At 44.2% G+C, this 19,622-nt stretch overlaps 1 protein-coding gene across 1 annotated transcript in view; it reads left to right on the top strand.

Moving 5' to 3' along the window:
- The first annotated feature begins 7,726 nt into the window (after positions 1-7,726).
- grin2da (glutamate receptor, ionotropic, N-methyl D-aspartate 2D, a) overlaps positions 7,727-19,622 on the top strand; it is a 237,271-nt gene continuing 225,375 nt past the window's right edge. The window contains exons 1-2 of the mRNA XM_079522009.1: positions 7,727-7,828; positions 13,758-13,895. Of these exons, the coding sequence (XP_079378135.1) occupies positions 13,815-13,895 (81 nt within the window). The 5' untranslated portion in view covers positions 7,727-7,828; positions 13,758-13,814. The remainder of the gene's footprint in view (positions 7,829-13,757; positions 13,896-19,622) is intronic.

Here is a 19,622-nt window from a genome sequence, read left to right as displayed (position 1 = left end):
AGATACAAAGCCACACGATGACACAGTACGCTACAAAAGTGTTGTTTATAGCATTCCTACTCCTCTTCTCTCTCCACACTCTCGTCCTGCTTGTAATGGAGGGAAAACTAATGGGTTCCATCTGCTACTTCCATGTTTCTTTTTAACCCAAGGCTTGTTTTTCTTTATATTTGTTTCGCTCGTCGGACGCACACTTTATGACCTTTTAATGAATGTGCTGATCAACGCTTCCAACAGCAACTCGGCAACAGGTATACGCGTTCCTTTCGTTGACTAAAACTATGACAAAAAATGTCCGACTATACCTTTTTTCACTGACGAAAACTAAATATAAATTAAATAAAAACTAAGCTATAATGACTACAACTATGACTAGGATTGACAATTGACAATTGACAATGACAATTTCATCAACAAATAAACTACTAGACTAAAATGTTAGGGAGGGACTAGTGGAGAAGAGATTCAGTAGAATTAAGACAATCCATTTTAGTTTGTGCTTGGAGTAGTACTGTATATCGGTTTTCATGGGTTTTAAATCCTCTTAGCAGACCTTGTATTAAACTGTACTTTCCTGTGCTTTTCCCCCCAGTATTCAATCAATTAACTCAATGGGGAAAACAAGGGTATATATATATATATATATATATATATATTCTGACAGTACTCATTGGTATACTATGTTTGTTAAGGCTCTCCCCGTCCCTCCTGCTCTTGAGTAAACAGAAAATGCATTTTCAGTTATACAAATTTCATTCCATCAGGAGAGAGAACTCACACAGGACACAGATCAAACAAGTGCAATTGGAAGTGATGACAAAAAATTAAATGAACAGACACAATAATTGGAACTGGGACACTATACAATTTGAAGCTGATGAATGGGTACTTTCTCCCAATTGGCTGATGATTGGCCGCACCTGAAAATGGATTTTGTCTTTATTAAAGGTCTGGAGAGATGTAAAAGACACCTGCTCTCTCTAGCAATTATAGTATAGTACTTTTTAACTTTTTGTTTGTTTGTTTGTTTGTTTTTCATCAAAACATATAACTTACTTAGAATAATTTGGGGGTCCTTGACATGCAAATGTTTGAGAACCATTGACATTATTACACAGCGAGTCATGCAGTACCATTGAGGTGTGTGCATAAGTCCACACAGGTGTTGCTAACGCGGTGGACACCGGGAGAGATGGAATCGAAACGTCTTCCCCTCATTTCCGCTGTCATTGTTGCATGGTGGAAGCTAATAAACCCAGCGGTCAATATCTGTCAGTATCGCTTCCCCTTTCTCTCACCGTCTTCTAATGACAAAAACAGCCCAGTGTGTCATCTTCCGTTTATCAGTGATTAACCAGCTCAGCGATCTTGTGGTTAGAGTGTCCGCCCTGAGATTGCGAGGTCGTGTTTGATTCAAAATGCCTCCCTGCTTGGCACTCAGCATCAAGGGTTGGATGAGGGAGAGCGAGTGCATTTTCCGGCAGCGGCATCAGCCGCGGAACACCCACGGCAGGCAGCAATGTTTTTCGGTGGCATCAGTCCGACATCCCAAACCCTAACCCTAACCGCAAGCCCGACGCAACGCATGTCAGACATTCCACTGCCGCGGAACAGCGCGGCAGTGGAATATCATAATCCCCCCCACCTTCCCCGGCAGCGCCGCGGCTGTTAACGGCAGTTGCGGCTTCTGGAGCGGCGGCCGCGGAACGTACCGACGCTGCCGCGGAACGGAGCAGTCATAATCCACCCACCTTCCCCGGCAGGTGCCGCCACTCCCCCCGGCAGTGCCGCATCTCATTGCCGCGGCCGGGGAATGCACTCGCTCCTTCTGGGTTGGATTGGGGTTAAGTCCCTGTGACATGCTATAGCATCACGCCCAGGGGATGTACCGTACAGTACTTGGGGGCTGCCAAAGATCACAGCGGGGGCGTGATGCTGTGTTCACACTGGCATCTTTTTTCTTTCCTTTTTTTTTTTACCAACCCAAATGCTGTATTCAAATTTTATTCTTTTGAATAAAATTTCATTTAGTTTTAGTCATTATTTTAATCATGTGAAAATATTTAGTTTTAGTCTAGTTGTCGACAAAAGTTGATTTTGCTGTAAAATAATATTTCGGCAGGGCTTGATGGCATCATAATGCCTGATTTTACACAGGGTGCTCTCTGAAAATAGTAGATCTACAAGCTTGCGATGCAATGCGTTGTGAGCTTGCAGATCTGCCATTTTCGTCCAAGCCTATATTATAGGCTTCAAGTAGTTAACCTAATTTTGATGCTATATTATAGCTCATTCAGCTGGTGATCCCCTGGGAACTCCTCAAGGAACCCTGGGGGCACGCACGCACGCACGCACGCATGCACGCACATGCGCACATACACACACGCACACACAGCAATTTACACGCTAGATTGATTTCGGTCCCATACAGTATACACTAGTTTGCACATGCCTCTCACAAACTGGCACGCACGCACGCACGCACGCACGCACGCACGCACACACGCACGCACACACGCACACACACACACACACACACACAGCAATTTACACGCTAGATTGATTTCGGCCCCATACAGTATACTAGTCTGCACATGCCTCACACACACACACACACACACACACACACACACACACACACACACACACACACACACACACACACACACACACACACACACACACACACACACACACACACACACACACACACACACACACACACTGCCTCTATTGGTTTTCATCACTTACAGTATCTGTTCCCAATGCAGCTGGTCTCTCGCTTGTTTACCCTCCTCTCTCTCTCTGCTCTCTCTCTCTCCCCCTCCATCACTCACTCTCTCCCTCTTCTATCTCTCTCCATCCATCACTCCATCTCTCTCTCCACTTCCATATTCTGCTTGTTCTGGTGCATAAATTCCCTGCAGTGCTGCTCCTATAGCTATCTCATTCTTTCAGGGTCCAGCCAGACCCCAGGCAGGGATTTGCTCTCAAGTATGTATGTCAAAAGAAATTCCCTTTTTTCTCTCGATACTTCTCATATTCTACTTCTACTCTACTTTCTTTTTTTAAACTCAACTACATTTATTTGAAGGCTTTAGAAGGTTTAGATTCAGATTACAAATTATGCCCCATATGGTTCAGCAGAGTCCCTCAGGGCGATGGACAAGCTCACGGCGTTGCCTCAGAATATGGATACTGAGGTTTGAAATGAACTATAAACTTAACTTCTGTATCTACAAGCTCACAACATGTTGTACTTATTCCACCACTAACAACAAATTACCCCTTGGAAGTGCTCATTGGAATTTGGATATCACTCAACATCCATGCGTACCACCTGTTTTGAATTTGTACATGTAATGCAGGAGGCATCAGGAACGTTGCTTTACTGATAACAAGCGCTTCCAAACTCCGCACATGCATTCCATGAATTCCATGGGGCCACATGGACATATGTGACCATATTTGACTGAGGGACTGCCATTGTATTTTTTTTTACATTTTTGTTTTTTCATTAAAGCATGGAGTCATAGCTTCAAATTGACATATTGGTTTTTCAGTTTGACCCACCAGTTTTGGAGATATGGCTTATAGAGTAATAATGTCTTGCAGAAAACAGCGAGTTGAGAGAACAGGCTTGAAAGGTTCACTTCTGTGGTCTCTAACATTACACCTAGCTACATTTTTTCAGCTCTGACATTTATTTCAGACATGCTCTAGTTACTAGAGTTAATAGCACAGGCAGACTCTTCACATACTAGAGTCTAGTATGTGAAGAGTCTGCCTGTGCTATTAACTCATTTTGGATAAAAAATAAAATGATTTCAGTTTTTCTCCTCTGGTGAAAAGCTGAAGGCTGCACGATGGCAGCCCCTCAGTCACATCTGGTCACATATGACATCATCAACTTGTGACGGGAGCGGTCCCTATTGAGTGAAAGGCAAACTATTTCTAAAATAAATAATATTTAAGGTGTTTTTAGTTTCTAATTTTAATTCTATATGGAAATTATGATGTGTTACGGCATATTAGCCAGGGATCCCCTTTCAACAAAGTGGTCAGATGGTGGGCTATGCACAAGCACTTATGAGATATTCGAGTGGGCCCTCGTCCAGAAAAGTTTAGGAGCTGCTGCACTAGCACTATTAATGCACTCCATCACTGTTTTATGCTCCTCTTTCGGTGGTGTCTTGCTTCACGGGATGGCTCAGCTGCAACGATTGATTTCCCCGCATTATTCTAAAGTGGGGGAAACGGTTTTGATGTGATGTGTACCAAGGGATTTATGGGTTCTTCTATTTTATTCATAGGTCATTATGGGTCTATTGCAGTGGTACTCAATTTCGCTCCGAGGGAAATTAAGGCACATTGGTTCTGCACTTGGTGCTGCATAAGGTCTGCTTATACCTTTGTTTGCCATTTTATGGGGGGAATTGCTCTAGTTACCAAAACACAAAAATGCTTGCTATTTGATATTAATTCTTCATTAGCCTTCATCAGTGCAATTTTTGAGGTACTTTACTTGAGCATTTCTGGTTGTCAATACTTTACTCCACTACATCTCAGAGACAAAAATTGTACTTTTACTCCACTTCAATTATTTGAAAACATACCGTTTCCCAATGTAAATTTCAAGCTTCTTTGGCAAATTTGTAAGTAGAAACGGACACTATCAGCATCCATGGACTGATGGAAGTTATATTTTAAGTTCCCTATATATACCGGTAACTTTGAAACTCATTGTTTACGTCATCCATGTCCGTTTTTAGATAAACATACATAGATACGTCATCATCCAATCCCTGATTGGCCGAGCGACGCCACCACATTTTTTTCCTCATTCCAGCTGAAAGAACACGGAGAGAAAATGGCTCACTAGAGTGGATTTTTCAGTTAAAACCTTTTAATACACATTTGAAGCACCACAATAAAGACTTTTAATGTTTGTAAAACCAGCATGTCATGAAACCTTTTAGTAAAAATGTGTTTCCACCACGGTCCACTGTCCAACATCCATGCTAGCTGAGGACTGATGTTCTGTCATTAAATTCCTGTTGGAATGAATCAGCAGCAGGCCTTCATGAGTCTGGTTTCATGAACCATGGAAGGTTTTCACACCCCCAAAACACCCCCAAACCTGTCATGGGGCATAAAGAGTGGAGCTGCTCCACAGCCAATGAATCACAGACGATGCTGAAGGTGACGGAAAGCACCCATGGGTGGTTTTCCAGGGATATGGGGAGATTTTCTGCTTTACAATTGACAGCGGCATTGTAGAGGAGAAAGGATGAAGTCGTGGTGTGAAAAATCATAAAGTTCTGTTGATCCGCACAAGCGCCTTTGCACATTCTCTGCGGAGCAGATATACTTACAGTATTAGCATATAATTTCCCTCATTTGCACCCTTTTTATTTTATCCCTTTATCCCCTGCATCATTAACCAGAATTAGTTCCAATTTCTCCGCTAGGAATTGTCTTTTTGTATGCAAACTGGAATATTCTTCGTACTCTCTGTGATGTTCCCTTTGTGTGTTTAATTAGGTATTTGTGTCTACTCTATTAGGGCAGAAAATATATCATAACCAACATTTAGAACCAAATAACCACCTAGCTTTGTGTATGCTTCATCTGGCAGATAAATCAATTCCCAAGTTTGATTTATTTTTATAGTACCAACAATTAACAACAATACACATCAATTAGTGTGATTACCTACTGTACTTACTTAAGCCACAACAGCTAAAATAGCCCACAGTGTTGTAATGCCTTGTGAGCTTGTAGATCAGCTATTTTCACCATTTTGTTTGTAAGCATTAAATGATTACTAATCATTTAATCCAGCGCAGTGAATAGTTCATTACAGACACAGAAGGCAGGAGGTTACTTCTAATTATCTCTCCCCGGAACCCCCCCATTCATTCTGTAATAGTTAATTCATATATATTATATATAGCACCTATACCACTAATCACTCTGTTTCTCATTCGCTTGCAGCTAACTCACTCACGCCCACAATACAATCAGGTTTAAGCAGTCACTATACATGCTAGCTGACACAGTGGTATGCGTTATTCAGATGTCAGCGTTCAAATTCCCTCCACCTCCCCGGCCTCCTCCCTGTGGCATTTAGTTCCGTAATGGGTGATTCTGTGATTTTAATGTGATTTATAGATTGTACTGATATGTGGTATCTAGTTCTGTTATGGGTGATTCTGTGATTTTAATGTGATTTATAGATTGTACTATATGTGGGGGTTATCAGATTCTGTGTCCTGGTGCACAGGTAATCTGTGTGAGCAGAGCCACACATGCAAACTAAATGCAATAGCTTTGCAATAAATGGTAATGGTCAATCCTGACCTGAGGAGTCTTAATGAAATCGTATCAAGACTGCTTTTGAGTTCGGCTAATTCCCATAAGGGGTTGCCAATGTGCCATAGCATATCATCTGTTTACATACATATGCATCTTCCTCGGCCACTCCTGCCACCTGCATGTCCTCTCTCGCCAAATCCATGAACCTCCTCTTTGACCTTCCCTTTTCTCCTCTTGCCTGGCAGCTCCTCCATCTTCAGCTCCCAATGTTCCCCTCACCACATATGTCCAAACCATCTCAACCTCCCCCATATTTGTTTTATCCCCAAACCTTCTCCCCAGGGCTGATCCTCTCATGTAATCATATCTGATCTTGTCCCTCCTTGTCAGTCATAATGGGAATCTTCACTATACTGCCAGCTCGGCCTCCAGTCTTTCTGTCAGTACCACTGTTTCCAAACTGTTTCCAAGATATACAGTCTCACTACTCTTCTGTCACAAATCCCTCCTGACACTTTCCTCTGTCCGTTCCACCCTGCCTACTTCACCTCTCTTGCACACTCCACATTACTTTGGATAGCTGAGCCGAGGTATTTATGCTCCTTCAAGGACTAGTCCTATTGTAATCAAGCCAAAAGTTTATATAATCGTATTGATATGATATTGATATGAAGTCACACATCACTCAGCCTTCTCTTCTCTTCTCTTCTCTTCTCTTCTCTTCTCTTCTCTTCTCTTCTCTTCTCTTCTCTTCTCTTCTCTTCTCTTCTCTTCTCCAGGCTCTCCTCTCCTCATCAGGAAGTGAAGCGTAGCTAAGCCGCCATCCCGCCTCTCTCCTTCGCCCCTCCTTCCCAGGAACTCCAACCCCCACCCTCTCCAGGGGGCTACGCCCTCCCTCCATTATCTCCCGTAGAACCCAGCCAGTCTCCTCCACTCTGCAATCCCATCGCCACTTCCCCCGTCTGACCTGCCGCTCCCTCCCCATAGACGGATGGCGGGCCCGCGGCCAGCCCTCTCCCTCCTGCTGGCCGTGCTGGCCTGCACGGGGCCCGGGCGCCCCTCGCCTCCCCTGCTGCACCGGCCCCGGGACAGAGAGAGGGACTCGGGAGGTGTCAACATCGCCGTGGTGCTCTCGGGCTCTTCCCTGCTCCCGGAGACGGCGGTGGTGGGTGGCACGGGGGCCGGAGGGGGCGGAGACCCCCCGGGGCTGGGGCCCGGTCCCGGGAGTGGTCCGGGTGGAGGTGGGGGAGGAGGAGGAGGAGGAAGGGGTACAACGGCGTCAGCGGAAGGAGGTGCAGGCGGAGCTCCGGTGGCGGCGGAGGGTGGTGGTGGTGGTGTGGCGTCAGGGGGCGGAGCGTCGACGTTCACCGCCTCGCTGGTGGCCCTGAAAGGGGAGTCGGTGTCCACGCCGTCGGGGCCGGCCAACGTCATCTACCTGTCCGTCAACGAGAGCAGCCCCGGCAGCCTGCTGCTGCAGCTCTGTGAGCTGCTGGCCACCACGCCCTTACAGGTACACACATAGGCATCAACTCATTTATCAACTCGGCGTACGCCAAAATATGGGTGCACGCCGGAATTACCGCAATTGTCGGCATTTACCATTTCCGCCAAAGCTTGAAATTGAACGTGTGCCAGGACAAAAATCACGTCTGGTCGGGAGCTGTCGTACGCTTTGTCCTCGGCTGTTTTTCTGTCGTACACAAGCGGAGCAGCATTGTCTGAACTGCTGACACACTGTCACAGGCATCTAAACATATGTATTCCCTCCAAAAATGTTAATATAAAACTGTATGTATATACATGTAAAAAAAGAAAAAGAAAAAGAGAGATTTCCAACTTTAAGCAATTCAAATCGCGCAATTAAAAACAATATAACATGTTTACAATGTATTAGTTTGTGCTTATTAAATCAAACAGTGCTTTACTGGCCTTGTTATGCGAGCGCACTTGTGAGATGATTTGGGAGCGCATGCGGCATGAGCGTGACATCAGATGACTACTGTATGGACTGCACGCCTTTATTTCCAAGTGACAATGACAAGCATACAGCTTGCCTATTTGCAATTGTAGCAGGCTATAGGCGTAAGGGGTTTAATCATTCACCATTTAAAGTGCTTTGACAGTTCAGATAAAAGCGAGATCATTTTCGGGAGTCGGGAGGACGGGACCGCGGCGTGCGTCGCCAGCACATACCAGCACACATGCAAGCCTTCATCCATATGTTTATGATTCGTTCATCAATGATCAAATCACTCCATAAACGTTGATTATGACTGCCTTGACGACATGGTAGCCTATCTCTCATGCAGGCATCACTCACCCACAGGACTTATCACAGCAGTGCACAGTCTCGCTGATCGCCTTCGCCGTGCACTGCGCACGAATGGGTAAAATTAATATAGGCCAGCCTACAAATTCCAATCATGGCGATGCGATGTGTCATGTAGCCTTGAGGTGCGTGCGTGCGTGCGTGCGTGCGTGCGTGCGTGCGTGCGTGCGTGCGTGCGTGGACATGACAGCAAGGCAAGCGAGGTGAGAGGGAAACAGACAGGGTATAGGCCTACAGCTTTATTTAATTCATGCAGGTGTTCGTTCTTTATTTATTTAAGATACAACACACCAGTTAGTTGGGCTTGCAAGTTGCGTGTGCGTGCGTGCGTGCGTCTGTGTGTGTGTGTGTGTGTGTGTGTGTTTGTATGAGAGAGGGGGGTGAGGGGGGAAAGGCACTGGGGAAACTTTTTTTTTTCCTGTAACCATGGTTTCCAGGTCGTATTGCAGTTGTTCATGTCGCAAAAACAAGGGCGAGGCTTGATTTCATAGGGCGTGCCAGATAGATTTCAGCCGTCACATTTATTAACGTCGGAACGAAATTAAGGAAGGATCAGCTGTTTGCGATCACTTTATAAATGCCGTGGCGACGTGGGTGTACGAGCGTCGGTTTTGTAGTACACTCACGTCGCCACGGCGTGATGGCTGAAATCAATCTGGCACGCCCTATGAAATCAAGCCTCGCCCTCGTTTTTGGCGACATGAACAACTGCAATACGACCACACAACGTGGAAACCATGGTTACATGAAAAAAGCCAATAAAAAAGTTTCCCCCGCTTGCCTTGCTGCCCCCACCCCTCTCATACACACACACAGACGCATGCACGCACACACACGCAACTTGCAAGCCCAACTGGTGTGTTCTTAAATAAATAAAGAACGAACACCTGCATGAATTAAATAAAGCTGTAGGTCTACCCTGTCTGTTTCTCCTCTCGCCTCAAACCTCGACTGTCAATTATATGAATGTGCAGCCAAAACCGTAGCCTCATGTGGCTCTGGCACTGGTGGTGGTGGGCTGGCTGGGTTAGCTTATACCTATCTTGGTTCCCACTTGCGCTGGCACGGTACATTTGGCATTCGAGCGACGCGTCAGGTTTATTAAACGAGGAGATTGCACATACCATAACTCCAGAAAGACATCGGCCTGCTGTAGATTAGGCTACAGTAGGCTACCCATGTTGGGACTCTCCGCAGCTGCAGCACTGCACTATACTCTCCAACGTCCCGTCATGGAAATATTCCAGCACAGACAGCCCAATCCTTGCATGTATGCGCTCATGCAAAACACTGTTTAAATGGCTTAAGCATCTAACTTGCAACATTGTTTTTAATTGTGCGATTTAATTGCTTGTAAAGTTTGAAATCTCCTACTAATTTCATATGACACAAAGACACATTGTTGATGTATTCCTTTACTTTTTTCTTTTTTTCCCCTTTTTTACATGTAGCCCATATACATACATACATACATACATACATAGAGTTTTATATAAACATTTTAGGAGTGAATACATATGTTTAGATGCCTGTGACAGCCTGATCAGCTGGTCAAACAATGCTGCTCCGCTTTTGACAGAAAAACAGCTGAGGACAAAGCCTACGACAGCTCCCGACCTAACGTGATTTTTGTCCTGGCTCACGTTCAAGTTCAAGGTTTTGCGGAAATGATAAATGCCGAAAATGGCGTGCACCCATATTTTGGCGTACGCCGCGTTGATAAATGAGGGCCATAGTGTCTATTTTAAGTCATGATGATGTACGATGATAAGAACGCCCCTCACTTCACACGGGCGCTAGCCCCTCCTATATTCAGCTATTAATGTAGATTTCCGTCCTACACAAACATTAAATTCCCATTGACTTTTATTAACGCATTTAGCGGTGGACCCCCTGGAACCGCCTCAAGGACACCTGGGGTCCCCGGAACACACTTTGAGAACCACTGCACTGAACCATGCAAATAAAACATCAAAATGTATCAACTGAAGAATATCTAATAATTGTGGATTAAAACAAAAGTCTTGGAGGATAATTTGAGTCTATTTCTAGTATTTTAACCAGTTAATTTAAATTCATGCGTGATCGACACAAGAATTCTCAAAGGGCTACATTTATTTTGAACTGAATTAAAGTGAGATATCAAGTACTAAATATGAGTGTAAAGGTGATTGATGAGCATATTTCCATATCAAGGGTTTACTCTCCTCCTCTGATCTAGAATAGATCAGCGACTAGAGAGATGAAAAGAGAAGCATGCAGTTGTTAACAATGGATCCATGGATATGTCCTGTAATGCAAGGGTTCTCAACCCGTGAGTCGCGACGCCTCGGGGGGGTCGCCAAATTATTTGGGGGGGGGTCCCCCTTTATTTTTTTTTATTTTTTTTGCAACTGAATGCCTGGAAAATGGAAATGAAGAGTTTACATAGTACACATACATGCATACATTTCCTTAATGATAATATCTGGTTTCAGTATTCATTTATGTATAGAGTACAGCTCTTCACAGGTCCCTCAATTCCAAACTCGCGTACAGGTCTCGGAACTCGAGACATGTACGTGTCCGGTTCTGTGTTTTTCCATAATCACTCGGACCCTGGTCAAGTCCGGTTCTATTATCTCTGACCTCGGGTCTGTTTATCATTGTGTGTAATACCCGTGTGGATCCGAGAAGACCCGTGCTCATTGCTGATCGGTAGAGAAAAACATGAAGTGCTATGATGATTACACTGACCTGGAATCAGATTACAGCAGCGCAATATATACAGGGAAACAAAGTCTGCGCATGCTGTCATTTTTGTGTGAGCGGAGAGTATTCGGAGCGCAAAACGTGCAATTTAGTGTCATTGTCTGTTATCGTATAGGCTGTACTGTAGCTGCTATGGTTTCATTATGGGGTATAACTGACACCTTTCTTTTTACATATAAAGCAATTGGTTGGATACTTTGTTACTTAAAGCAATAGGTCCGAGTCCGTCTTTAAAAAAATAACATTGGGTCCACTCGGATTTCTGACATAATTTGAAAAAAATATCAGAACCAGTTGGGACAAAATTCACGGGCCTCTTAGGGTTCTGGTCCGTCATTTTGGACCCGTGAATAGCTCTACTGTAGATCTATAGACGGTAGGGTTATAAATATGCAATAACACAGCATAGGCAGATGGACACCTTTAATAATACCGCAGGGGAAATTCAGGCAGCACCGTGAAAGTTGCAGATAGATGCACGCACAGTATACTGTAGGTACAGAAGAGTAACAACATCACATCAAAGACACCATTAAACAAATAGGAATAAAAGTAGACTAATCTATCTATGTCTATGTAATCTATCTATTTACCATTTATTGACTATTTCAGTCTGTTGCAGATACACAAAGACACTGTCAATAAAAACGGCATGCCTATATAGATGGATGGGTGCATTGATGGATTGATCGATCATGCCTGCAGGGTAGAATGCAGAGTGTTGTTGTGGAGGTTTGAGATCATTATGGTCTCTGTCGGGTGGAAGCCTCATGTCCTAAACTGTTACTTTTCAGGATTCAAATTCAAAAGTAGCAAAAGTTGCTATTAATTGATGAATACGCACCACAGCATGTTTGCAATGTGTTTTATTACCGGAAGCAAATTAACGAGTGAAATGAACAAATGCATGGATGAGTGAATTTATGAATGAGCAATTGCCACAAATAAATTAGCAGACCCCACGCCAACAGCTAATAATAATAACAATAATATTGTGCCTACGTACATGGATGTACTGTATGGCCCTCGGGACCTCAGACAATGGAATGAACAAAGCCAACCATGCCATTACCCATTGAAAATGAGTGCATTGACATGCACACAGTCATTAAGGAAATACATAATTCATGCAAATGGATCCTCCTTACACAGTACAAATCCCCAGTGTTTATCAAACTCTGAGATCGTACACATGGAACTGAAAGGGTTCATTTGTTTAGTTAGTCCATAGTTGTTAGTCGGGTGGAAACCTCATAATGTCAGAAACAGTTCAGGATTCAAATAAAAAAACAGCAAAAGTAGCAGATCTACACTACAAGCTCGAAACACGTCGCTTCGCACAGCGTTTCAAGCTTGCAGAGCTAAATCGTTTGATGCCTTTGTGTGACGTTGTAGTATGTGATCAAGTAGGGCGTTCATTTACAAGAAAACAAAATGTTAGATAAGAGGTCTCTGCCCGACAGCAGCGATTGTTAATTTAACTCTCAGAGTTTAATTAAAGAGAGGAGTGTATGACAGGTGCGCTGTAGCGTAACTAGAAAAACAATTGTTTTGCTGCTGATGAGTTTCTGGTGACGCATCTCAGTGTAATCATGGCCTAGGCCAGTGGTCTTCAACCCTTTTCATATGAAGGTCCATTATTTATTCTGCATTTGAGCCACAGACCACCTTTGGTTAAGATTTAGCCTCTCAGACCCAAGACTTGGAATATTTTGTTATTGTTGAATACAAATTTGTACACAATTCCATGCTGTATTGATGTGGTACCATATACATTCTCTTCTAGACTTGTAAATTACCAATAATTTAACTAGAGCGTAACATGAGGTCCATTTGGTTTCTCAAGAGTTAAACATCTACAAGGGTCCATTTGGTTACCAACTCTTCATCTTTTAGCTGGGGACCACCTGAAACCCCCTCAAGGACCACTGGTTGAGAACATATAGGTGCCCAGCCCTGTGTGGTCACATGGTCTTTTTGTTCTGCCACCATAAAGCCAAAGGCTCATTATGAATGAATGAATGAATGAATGGATGGATGGATGGATGGATGGATGGATGGATGGATGAATTTCGACACATACATTATCATTACATAATAAAATACAAACAGAAAAACAAGCATAGCAACACAACAAAAGGTGTAGGATGAAGTGTAAAATCCTACCCACCTTTTGCAATGCAAACTCTATTAACTCATAATTATCAGAATTGTATACACAACCCAGAGATTTCCAAAGCATGTGCGTCCGCTTGACCATCCGCCCCCATCTATTCTATTATTTTTACTTTAGTACTATAGTATAGGGGTGTGACAGTTAGTCTAATTAACTGTATCTAATATCTGTGTCTTCTCCCAGGGTTTGGTGTTTGAGGAGGAGAGGCCACCACCCCCTAACCGCGCCCCCCTGGCCCCCATGTTGGAGTTTGTCTCCGCCCAGACCGGCGTTCCCGTGGTAGCCGTGGGAGGAGGGGCCAGCCTGGGACGAGAGCCACAGGTAAGAACTCAAACATCATGGACGTTCAGGCCCGCTGATGGGAAGAGCTGGATGGATACAGCATGTGGCTGAAACCGCAGACATATTGTTTGTTATCAAATGTTTTTTAAGACAAAATAGCACAATCAAACATGTTAACATAATTAATGAATAAAGAAAACAAGTAATACACATACAACAGCAAAAGAAAAGGAACACAAAAACAAACAACAAACAAACAATCCCACCCACCACTCCCTCCGGGACCAAAGATGCCACAAAATGCACACCTACCAAAATACAGTAATAAAGTAATAAAGACTAAATCATGTCCTTGACCATATCTGCAATGCTAGACCAAATATGAATGTTTTCCTCTTTTTCTCCATGTAACCTTGCCGTTGACATCTCCAGATAGATGATATCTAGAAAGATTAAAGCCCATTGGCGAGATGTCAATGTATTAGGAGGTTTCCAGCGCATAGCAACCATCTTTTTCAAAGAAGAAAATAAGGCCCGGGCGAGACATATGCCATTAGAACTGGTATACGTTGTATTTTCACTGGCCAATAAGAATGCAGAGGGGGCGTCACTCCAAATGCGGTGACGTCAGTGTTCTCCGCTGTGTGGAGTCGGGAGCAGAGGGGGAGAGAGGGCGCGGGCACATAGCTTAGAGATGGTTCCACCCCTGAAAAGCCCAGAAAAGCCTATATGTAGGTCTCTTTCAGGCTATGTGGCTGATGACAGCCACACAAGTTTGAAAACCATCTTCTTGCTATAGAGTCTGTATATAATTAGGCCCCCTGAAAGGGCTACAATGGACATTTTTCTCCCGAATTTAGTTGTTATGCCATTTGATTCCTTCCCACACACATTTTGGTATGTTGTCATTGCTGTTGTATCCTCCTGACTCACCAGCCAGTGAGGAGACCCTATTGGGTGGACGTAGAGCCTTCGTCCTATACTCCTCCCGCAGTGGTGGGTAATTCTACCACTGTGCCACCTGAGCGCCTAAGACGATAGATAACTATATTTTAAAAATATTTTTGAATTTTTAATTTCCTTATATTAATTTGATTTACAGCAGGAAATATGTATGCAACTGCAAAGATGAAATGCAAGTCGGAGAGAGAGAGAGAGAGAGAGAGAGAGAGAGAGAGAGAGAGAGAGAGAGAGAGAGAGAGAGAGAGAGAGAGAGAGAGAGAGAGAGAGAGAGAGAGAGAGAGAGAGAGAGAGAGAGAGAGAGAGAGAGAGAGAGACTTTCTAATAAGAAAACAGGTCACCCTCTCACATGGACGAAGAGATTTTTCTGAGTGGCACGACACCTCAGGGCAATTTCAGAAGCATTTCAAAACTGCGGCAACAATTTGGCAACAGTGTCCTGAGAGACTACATCCTAGAAGAATACTAATATGCTCCCTGAATGTATACTGCATAAAGTCCCTTTAAGGCTTGCTGACACCCTCTGGCTGTCAATCATCATAGCTCACACGCACACTTTGCATTAAAGCCCTTTACGCCTTTTTGTTTTACAGCCGCGCCCCCATTACCTCGCTACAGTATATCTATGGAGGGAAGGGAACTCCCCTTTCTTGCCTCGTGTTTATAGGACTGAGTGCCTACCTTAAGTTCTTCACAAGAACAATGTTGTTGTAATTAGGTTCACAAATAAAGCAGAGATTTTGTGGTTGAGCAGACTTTTAATGTTTGTGGCTAGATGGCATTCTTTCATGGAATCATGCACAATAATGCACATCATTTGTCAACAATAGCAGCTCATAACACCAAAGCTTATAGCGTTGCGCTGTGATGCATTGTGAGCTGCTGGTAGAGCGGGTTTGAACCTAACTCTAAATCAAATGGGTTCAGTCTCATGCAGGATGCGTGTCTAAAGCCTGTTCTGGGCAGGAGTGAAAAAGGTATATAGGGTTTAAGTGCATCTAAAATGTTTAAAAGAGCCATGCTGCCACTGTCTACCCTGTAGTAGTGCCTTGTTTTTTGTTTTGTTTGTAACAATACCATCATATCATAAGCATTAATGCATTTATCCTTGTGATTGTATCAATATTCTTGCCAGCTCCGCATACTAATTATTCTTATTATTGAGGCTCGAGTGAAAGACATAATAAATCTTTGTTGCTGTGGTCCCCACCGTGGCGTCGATAAAAATGCCACCTAAATATTAAGTGTGCTTTAATATTCCGTTTGACTTCCTAGAGGAAGTGCAGGACCAAATGAATACACACTGACAGACAGCCCTGGGATTTTGTGCTTAATTACTTTTGGGACGGCGTGCCACGCAAGTTTCCCCGCACACACCAGGAATCAATCAACCTTGTGTCAACAGTATTTTTCAAGCCAGGGCCTCGGGAGGCTGAGCGAGTTGCGGGCGATATCTCTGCTGAGATCCCACGTGAGCCGGTGTGCCAAATAAGAGAGTGGCTTTTGAAGAGACTGAATAACGTTCAACTCCTGTCTGCCGCTCGCACTACACTGCCACATGTACTGTACACGTGCGTGCACACACAAAACACATACACATCAAATGTAGAACACACTGGAGCAGCTCAGATAATTAAGCCTCTTTATTATGAAGGTGCTAAGTATACAAAGAGTATATAATACAGCAGCCTGACTTTCAATGCTGCTGCATCTTCCTCAGACTCATGAATAAATGGCAATGAAGATGCATGCAGCAGTACTGCAATCTTGCACTTTGTCAGCTCACTCACATGTGTGTGTGTGTGTGTGCGTGTGCGTGTGCGTGTGAGTGCGTGCGTGCGTGCGTGCGTGAGTGCGTGCGTGCGTGCGTGCGTGCGTGCGTGCGTGCAGGGAGTACTAAGAGGTGATGACTCAGCACACAGCCCTGAATGGCTCCTAGCTGTATTGAGGGTCAGAGAATGTGATGTAATCTTACCCATTCTCACCACGGTCGGGTGCAGGCCACAAATGTCTCTGATCTTTGTGTCGAGCTTGGCAGAAACTATTGAGTTGAATGCAGACATATAGGCCACAAACAGCATTTGTACACATCTGTTTGCCACATCCTTCTTCTTCTTCTTCTTCTTATGGGCATAAAAAAAAACAATTCTACCCTCTGTTTTACACCTGAAAATCTGTGATGTGACAATAACTTTAGGGGTGTGTGAAGACCCAATTGCATCTGTTTTGACGATATGCAATTGTTCAGCGAGGTAGCACAGTTGCATTCTCTCACCAACAACCCCTCAAGGCACGATAGAGTTGTGGGCGACAGGACTCCAGGCATTCAGACCTGATACCTTGGGAGTGCTGCTGGGGTACCAGGCCTCATGGGGACCTCAGCCTGCTGGGGTACCAGGCCTCATGGGGACCTCAGTCTGCTGGGGTACCAGGCCTCATGGGGACCTCAGCCTGCGAGAGGGAGGGAGAGGTTGAAAATATCTGCCAACAGTCTCAAAGTTGGTCAAAGCACACACTTTGAGGAATGCAACAGGACCCACAGGCTGTCCACACCAAGTACTGTAACAATAACTACAATTTAGTTTAAGTCAAGTGGATGACAAATCCATACCACAACTATCCCATTTAAAACCCACCTTTTGCCCCTCTGACACTATTCCCTCTCGCCTTTTCAAAGACGTATTCACGACCATCTACCCCCTCATTTGGCCATTATCACCAGTAGCTTGGAAACAGGAATTGTTCCCTCTAGTTTTAAGCACAATTCAGCCCTTACTAAAAAAAACAGGCCTTGACCCCAATGACCACAATAACTATCGGCCCATTTCTCACAGATTTTATCCTACCTAAATTCATTCTCCATCCTGGACAAATTCCAATCTGTTTTTTGAACTCTACATAACACAGAAACTGCCCTGCTAAAAGTATGACACAATGACATCCTTCTAACAGTCGACTCCGGATCTTGTGCAATATTAGTTCTCCTGGACCTCAGTGCAGCTATTGACACTATTGGTCACGCCACCCTTTTAAATCGCCTAGAGGATAAGGTTGGTTTTAAAGGTTTAGTTTTAAAATGGTTTGCCTCCTACTTGCAAAATAGGAGTTTTAACGTGCAGATCGGAGACTGCTCCTAATCCTCATCCCCTATCACATGTGGTGTCCCCCAGGGATAAATTTTAGGGCCTTTGCTTTTCTCCCTGTACATGCTCCCCCTTGGCACCATTCTCCAAATCACCTATCACTGTTATCAGGCCCGGTTCTTCCTACAGGCCGACGAAGCGGCGGCTTCGAGCGCCATGGGGGAGGGGCGCCAAAAAAAAACAAAAAAACATGTGGACCCCCAGTGCCTCCACAGTGTCCCCACTGTCCCCCCAGTGTCCAGTGCCTCCACAGTGTCTCCTCAATTTTTGGGACAGAATTAAAAAAAAAACTTTTTTTATTTTCTGAGGGGGGGGGGGGGGGGGCCGCGAAAAATCCTGCTTGGGGCGCCAGATTGCTCAGGACCGGCCCTGACTGTTATGCCGACGACACACACTTTTATCTACCAGCCACACACAACAGTAGCAGCTCCATAACCAACCTTCTTACCTGCTTGGAAGACATCAAAAGCTGGAAGGCACTCCATTTCCTTCAGTAAAATAAAAACAAAACAGAGGTAATCATCTTTGGCCCAACAACCTCAACCGCCCGTCTATCCCATTCACTCGGCCCCCTGCAGCCAAACTCCAAATGCTCTGTTAAAAACCTGGGAGTCTTTTTTGACACATTTTAATAAACAAATCATGTTGTGAAAGGCAGTTTTTACCAGCTCAGAACCATAGCCAAACTAAAACCCATTCTAACCCATATAGACCTAGTCACAGTCACTCATGCATTTATCACCTCCTGGTTAGACTACTGCAACTCTCTATATTTGGGTCTGCCCCACTCCGCCATCTCCCGCCTACAGAGGGTCCAAAATGCTGCTGCTAGACTGATAACTGGAACAAAGAAACAAGATCATATCACTCTGCATTGGCAAAACTACACTGGTTACCTGTTAAATTCCGCATTCAATTTAAATCACTGCTCTTTGTATTTAAATCCCTCAACGGCCTTGCCCCTTCCTATATTTCCGAACTAATAACAGCTCCCCCTGCCACCAGGATACTTAGATCTTCCACTCTCAAACTCGTTGCAGTCCCCCCTTCAAATATGAGAACCAAAGGTGATCGGGCTTTCTCTGTAGCTGCACCTACACTTTGGAACAATCTTCCATTCCACATCAAGGCTGGAGATTTTTAAATCCAACTTGAAAACACACAACATTTTATTTATAAAGCACCTTTCGAAGCAAAGCTACAAGGTGCTGAACAATACACAGTAAAAACAAATAGAAGCACGGAGAACACAGAACAAATACAGTTGTGACAATATAAATGAGCAAAAACAAACGAGGCAGAACAAAGACAATATTTACGGAATAAATGAGTCTTTAGGAGTCTCTTAAAACAGTCAACTGATTCAGCATTTTTCAATGCCAGAGGCAAGGCATTCCATAGGGTAGGAGCTACCACAGCGAAAGCCCGGTCACCCTTCGTTTTCAACTTGGACGCGGGTATTTCTAGCAGACCTTTGTTGGAGGACCTGAGAGGTCTGACATTGGTTTTAGGAGGTAGTAGGTCGATGATATACAGCGGGGCCAGCCCATGTAGAGCTTTAAAAGTATTTTAAAATCAATTCTGGCTTTAATAGGGAGCCAGTGTAGTGCGGCTAATACTGGAGTTATATGTGCCCTGCGGTTTGTGTATGTGAGGATTCTGG

This window comes from Electrona antarctica, assembly GCF_951216825.1.
Source record: "Electrona antarctica genome assembly, chromosome: 15".
Lineage (NCBI taxonomy): Eukaryota > Metazoa > Chordata > Actinopteri > Myctophiformes > Myctophidae > Electrona > Electrona antarctica.
The sequence above is the reverse complement of the archived record's forward strand: the minus strand, read 5'-3'. Positions and strand labels throughout refer to the sequence as shown.